This window comes from Glossina fuscipes, unplaced genomic scaffold, assembly GCF_014805625.2.
Source record: "Glossina fuscipes isolate IAEA_lab_2018 unplaced genomic scaffold, Yale_Gfus_2 27, whole genome shotgun sequence".
Classification (NCBI taxonomy): Eukaryota; Metazoa; Arthropoda; class Insecta; order Diptera; family Glossinidae; genus Glossina; species Glossina fuscipes.
In genome coordinates, this window is record NW_023998422.1 from 4,171,339 (window position 1) to 4,177,113 (window position 5,775).

Here is a 5,775-nt window from a genome sequence, read left to right on the forward strand (position 1 = left end):
TATTAACTGTTCCGGTTTACTAACGAAGTTTCTACTTGTCTTTAATAGCCATTACCTCAAACTTATGTGTAGAAATTCCACGGAGCTATTATATCGAACGTAGTTGTGAATTGCGAAGTACACTTTGTTCTCTTTCGTTCCCACTTTGTTTTACCTAAAACTTAATTCAAAGCGAGTTAGAAAGGAAATAATTTTCGCGATTTGTTTCTAAGATTTTTTCATTCTCCCTCACAAATATGCATTGTAACTTTGCGTTATACATTTCATAACTCAGTAAGATTATGTCCATCGAATGCGTCCGTGACTTATGCGTAGAGTAAAGAGGTACTGTACTATGTACGCAATTAGCTTCGTTTTACAAAGTATAATTTTTTATAATTTGTTGTTCAGCAAATCAACATTCGAAGCTTCACTGTGGTATGCACAGAATAGGCCCAACGTGAACACGATGTTCTTCTTAAGAAGTCATTTGCCTGAATCAATTGGAATCATCACTCCGTACCTGAAACAAGCTAAACATTTGCGAAACGTTTTCGATGATGCCGACGTAGCGATGCCTAAAATTGGTTCTGTGGAAGAATTCCAAGGACAGGTATAACCTTCGTAAAATTACAGTTTGAATTAATGCTAATGTTGCTTTCACTTGGTTTTTTTTAGGAACGCAATATAATATTAATTTCAACAGTCAGGTCAAGCAAGAAGCATATACCTGGCGATGTGCAGCATGCATTAGGTGTCATTCAAAACGAGAAACGGATTAACGTGACGATATCTCGAGCTCTTCTTATAATATACGGCAACCCCGACCTACTCCTTTTGGATCGTCGTTGGCGCGCGATCATAAAATACTGCGTCGATAACGATGCCTACCTTGGTCGAGATTTGCCGGAATTGTGTGTAACTTTTATGTAATATGTGTATATATACTTTAATAGTTTAGTTTCTTGACTTGAATTACTTTTAATTATTGAATTAATTTTCAAATTTGAATATGTATTTAGTTTAGTTTCAATTTTTTTTGTTTTGTTGTTGTTTTGTTGTTAAATGAATGTTTGTTTTTTGTTGTTAAATGAAAATTAAAAATGTTATGTTTTTCGCCTTAATTTTATTTTTTGCCTTCATTTTATTTTTTGTTTTCTGTTGTGTATTAATTTATATAATTTATATTTAAATATAAATGCAATAAATAACTTTATTTATATAATATCTTTATTATACATTTAAAATACTTTGTTAGTACATAAAAATATATATATATATATATATATATATTGAAATTGTTATTCTTTTAAATGGTTTTAATGGTTTCCTGATTGTTTCCGATTCTTTTTCCTTTACTTGTTCGCTTTCGCTCTTCTATCATCACCTCTAGATGTTTAGTTTTTTGGAAAATAAGCAAACTAAACTTATTAAATTTTACAAGTATGGGATGAAATCATATCTCGCGCTTCAAAAAACGTTGATTTTCTTAAGAATATGACTGCCGTTAAGCAATTGGCCGCGTGTAAGGTTATTCAATTGGGTCGGATTTATTTGGATATGTTAAATGTTTAGAAAATAACATCGGAAAATATCAAAATAATGTAAAATAGCAAACAAACGAATCCACATAAATGTAATCTGTCATCGTAATATAAAATATAACTAAACGATTAAAATTATAATTATAAAGTGTAAATAAATAAAATTATTGCATTATTGCATTTTTGGCGATACCATTGTTTTTACATTTCGCCTACGGAGAAAGAGACATTAAGCATATAAGCACGGTTTTCCACCTTGAGGTAGGCGCCATAAATAAATGGTTAAATTCCATGTTGAAAGGTAAAGCACAGAGTCGCGTATAATAAATGAATGGTTAAATGCCCAACTTAATCGACAAAAGCGACGCAATTCTGTTAAATAACAGACCAAATGCCCAGCTTAATCGACAAAAGGTATTCGATTCTGTTAAATAACAGACCAAAGGGATCCGATTCTGTTAAATGCAAAGCCGTCTACTACCACATGCGGTCTTTTTTTTTTAAATGTAAACAACTAAAATGTAAACAAAGAGGTATGTGGCAATGCAAATGTAAACAAAAATTAAAATTTGCAACAACGGTACCAGAATTTGCAACAACAACCCCATACCGAACTAATGGCAACTATTTTTTTTACTGGAAAATCTAAATCTTATGAATTCCCAGACAATAAAGGCTGCTTTGGTTTAAAACCAATTGTAGGATACTCTGTCGATACAACTGTATTGTACGTTTGTATATTCACCAACATACCGTAAGATGAAAAAAAAGAAAATCAACTTGTTTTATACCTTAGATTACCACATGCATGCAGTTATTCTACCGGTCTTATGTGGAAAAGTGTAAAGCACTAAAGATGGCTTTAAAATACATAGGTCTGCCTTAGATTTCTTCAATTGGAATTTCATGAGTCTGCTTTTACTTACACTATTTTTCATTTGCGTTGTATGTAGATATCGGTGCGAATTTAACTGATTCCATGTTTTGTGGCGTCTACGGCGGTTCGAAAAAGCATCCAGATGATTTGGATTTAGTTCTAAAACGCGCCTGGCAACAAGGTTTACAAAAAATCATTATCACAGTAGGAACACTAAGTGAAGCTGACAAGGCTTTAGAAATAGCAAATAAAGACGGCAAGTAAATTACCGTTAATCCTCGATTTACTAAAAAATCCATATTTCAGAACGCCTGTATGTAACAATGGGTTGTCATCCAACACGGTGTGGAGAATTTCTTACTAATCCCGAAGAATATTATGAAGCTTTAAAGGAGAAAATTTCGTCGAATCCAAAGAAAATTGTAGCTATTGGTGAATGTGGTCTCGACTACGATCGTTTACATTTTTGTGATAAGGAAACTCAGAAAATTTATTTTGAGAAACAACTACATTTAGCAAAAGAATTCCAACTGCCATTGTTTCTACATTGTCGGAATTCACACGAGGATTTCATGTGCATTTTAGAAAGAAATCGTTCTCTATTTGAATCATGCGCTGGTGGTGTAGTGCATAGTTTCGACGGATCCTTATCGGAAGCTGAAAAGATTCTTAATTATCATCCGCAATTGTATTTGGGTATAAACGGTTGCTCTTTGAGAACGGTTGATAACCTTACAGTAGCATCTCAGTTATCTAACGAACGTCTTATGATCGAAACTGACTGCCCTTGGTGTGGCATTCGTCCTACACATGCTGGTTTTGAATTTGTAGAAACTAAATTTCCGAGCGTAAAGAAGAAAGAAAAATGGTCAGCTGAATCCCTGATAGAGGGTCGCTGTGAACCCTGTCAAATAAGGTGAGACCCTTAATAGAATTTATTTATAATTTGAAGAATAATTTGAAATGCTTGCCGTTTTATTCTATCCAGTCAAGTGTTAGAGGTTATAGCTGGCATTAAGAAGGAATCTGTTAACAAGTTGGCCGACGTTATATATAATAATACTGTTAGGTTGTTTTTTAATAAGGAGATGAAATAAAATTTCATCTGCATTTAACTTCAAAGATATTGTTTAATTTTCTTGTCGTTTGAAGTCTATATGGAGTGTGTAAGCTGTAGCGAAAATAAAGGAAGATGGATAAGAAGCCTCGTTGCTGTTAAAACAAATTTAAAATATCGGATCATCATCTCAAATGTTTAAGTCAGTGTTTAAAGGAAATAAAGCATGTTATTATTGAAGTTGTTTTTCATTCACTATTATAACGTTCTAGAATAGCTCGTTGCGGTTTGTATGCTCAAAATTATGTTAACAGAAAGATCAATTATAAGACATCTTAACACATGCTCATGTAGAAGTTTTTCTTTTCTCATTTTCTGTTTGTTTCTCTTTGACACGTTCGGTTGCCTTATAAAATGGTTAGCTTACGCCTTATCCCTTAACCCAAAAAATCTTTGCCATTTTGTAAAGTTAAGGAAAACTGGATCGCATTCGCGTTTTATTAAGAGACAAAATAATAATAAAAAAATATAAACTCAAAATTGGAAAGACATTAGACAAAAATACAATATTATCGCAAGAGATTACTGATGTTCGCTCATTAGCTATATTAAATAGTGAAATAGTAGTTAGTAGAAATGAAAGCCACCTCTGCATGCACGCCAGTTAAATTTCATCCCATTTCTTAAATTCTGTACCTTCGGGAGGCTTAACTTCCACCTGTTGTTTAGACACTTCGTTCCAGTTAGTACTAAGGACAGTGCCGCCAGATTCAGAAAATGATTTATTCATGGCTTTTTGCACTTCAGGCGAGGAAGAACTGTAGATTTTCTTAAATAAACGTTGCAGGGCTTCCTCACTTTGTGCTTCTTCCTCTTCCTTTTTTTCGACTTCCTTAGCCAAACTATCCCAGTTCTTTTTGTGTATAGGTGGGGGAGCTATTGGTGCAACAGATGCCGTCTTGGTTTCTAGTGATTCCCAACGTATGCCCGCTTGTTTTGCCAATGTTATTTCTACTTTCGACGGGTAATCCTTATAAAACGAACGTTCCACATTAATGGGAGCATAAAGTCTTAAATCGAGTTCGTAACCATCCGCGGTCATGTTGAGATGTTTCGACTCAATTGTAACTTTATAATTCTTTTCCTTGGCATTTTTTAGCAGCACTGTTACGACAACTTTTGCATCCGATTGATACCAATCATGACGAATGGACATTTTGGTGAGTATTGTAGGTTTTTTTTTTTTGTTTCTTTTTATTTGAATATGAAGTGAAAATGTATTATTGTGCTTAGTAATTTATAAATAAATTTATAAAAGTTCCCGAGATGATTGTCAAAAATATACGATGTTTGTTGTCATTTTATTACGTTGTGCTTTTATTGACATTTTCTAGAGAATATGTAAAGCAAAGAAATGTAAGGAATATCAAAAACTGTGAATAATAGAGTTGCAACTAGAAAAATGTAGCAAAGAAATCACAAAGCTCGGTAACCCTATATTTAATTTTCAAAGAATGGCTGAGTGATAAAGAGGCGAGCAACCGCTTCAAGTCGATTTTTTTGCGCTTCTTTGCTTAGAGAGGTAGAGTAACGTGAATATTTATTAGCACTTAATGTGTGGAAATATATTTGTATTTAATTTCGTTTCTAAGAGCAAGAGCGACAGCTGAAAAATGTATAAGAGTTTGTTTGAATTACTTTAACATTAGCCCCAGAGAATTTACTCTTGTTTTTTTTTACATTCTACATGTTCTTCTCTTACATTTGCATACGATTTAATCATTAGTCTCGTAATACCTAATGGACATTCCCGGAGGAGAGAAGATAAATGTTTCGACTACAATCCGCGATAAACTCATTTTCAATTTTTCACATACATCATTATATAATAATAAGCATGAGGCGCGATGGAAAAAAGTCTCCCTTAGTTTTGATGTAAATAGCGAAAAACTTCTTATCCCATCAAAAAATATATGAATGTCATCCTTTTTATTTATTTTCTTTAGTAGGGTTTCTCAACGAACCCACAATTTGGACATTTTAATTCAAATAAAATTGTGCACAATGTAATCAAGATGCCGTTACAAATACAAATTCATCTTTTGATGCGATCATGCGATTTTTAAAAACAAACTGTACTGAGACTCTTTTGTGAGACTTCAAATTGAGGAGGTGTAACAAAAAAGTGTTGAGAGCAATTGGTTTTTATAGCATAATCTACTAACTAATCTATCGTTACTTGCCATTAGTCTGTCTCTCTTCTCGAATTTTATATTAAGCACACTGAAAATAATTAATTAATTAATTACTCTTAAAGC

At 33.0% G+C, this 5,775-nt stretch overlaps 2 protein-coding genes across 2 annotated transcripts; one reads left to right on the forward strand and one right to left on the reverse strand.

The window, feature by feature from the left end:
- The first annotated feature begins 2,290 nt into the window (after positions 1-2,290).
- LOC119635920 (putative deoxyribonuclease TATDN1) lies at positions 2,291-3,686 on the forward strand. Its single transcript, XM_038030958.1, has 4 exons — positions 2,291-2,398; positions 2,477-2,656; positions 2,707-3,316; positions 3,389-3,686. The coding sequence occupies exons 1-4, from the start codon at positions 2,332-2,334 to the stop codon at positions 3,495-3,497; spliced, it is 966 nt and encodes a 321-aa protein (XP_037886886.1). The 5' UTR covers positions 2,291-2,331; the 3' UTR covers positions 3,498-3,686.
- Positions 3,687-3,921: 235 nt separating this feature from the next.
- On the reverse strand, positions 3,922-4,854 carry LOC119635917 (protein SGT1 homolog). The gene has a single exon (XM_038030952.1). The coding sequence runs from the start codon at positions 4,671-4,673 to the stop codon at positions 4,122-4,124; it is 552 nt and encodes a 183-aa protein (XP_037886880.1). The 5' UTR covers positions 4,674-4,854; the 3' UTR covers positions 3,922-4,121.
- Between the last annotated feature and the right edge of the window lie 921 nt (positions 4,855-5,775).

Bases quoted from the DNA above. Each gene is read 5' to 3' on its own strand.
- LOC119635920 (XM_038030958.1), top strand. From the start codon at position 2,332: ATGCAGTTATTCTACCGGTCTTATGTGGAAAAGTGTAAAGCACTAAAG. The intron at 2,399-2,476 runs GTCTGCCTTAGA...CGTTGTATGTAG, and splicing joins GATGGCTTTAAAATACATAG to ATATCGGTGCGAATTTAACT. The intron at 3,317-3,388 runs GTGAGACCCTTA...TATTCTATCCAG, and splicing joins TGTGAACCCTGTCAAATAAG to TCAAGTGTTAGAGGTTATAG.
- LOC119635917 (XM_038030952.1), bottom strand. From the start codon at position 4,673: ATGTCCATTCGTCATGATTGGTATCAATCGGATGCAAAAGTTGTCGTA.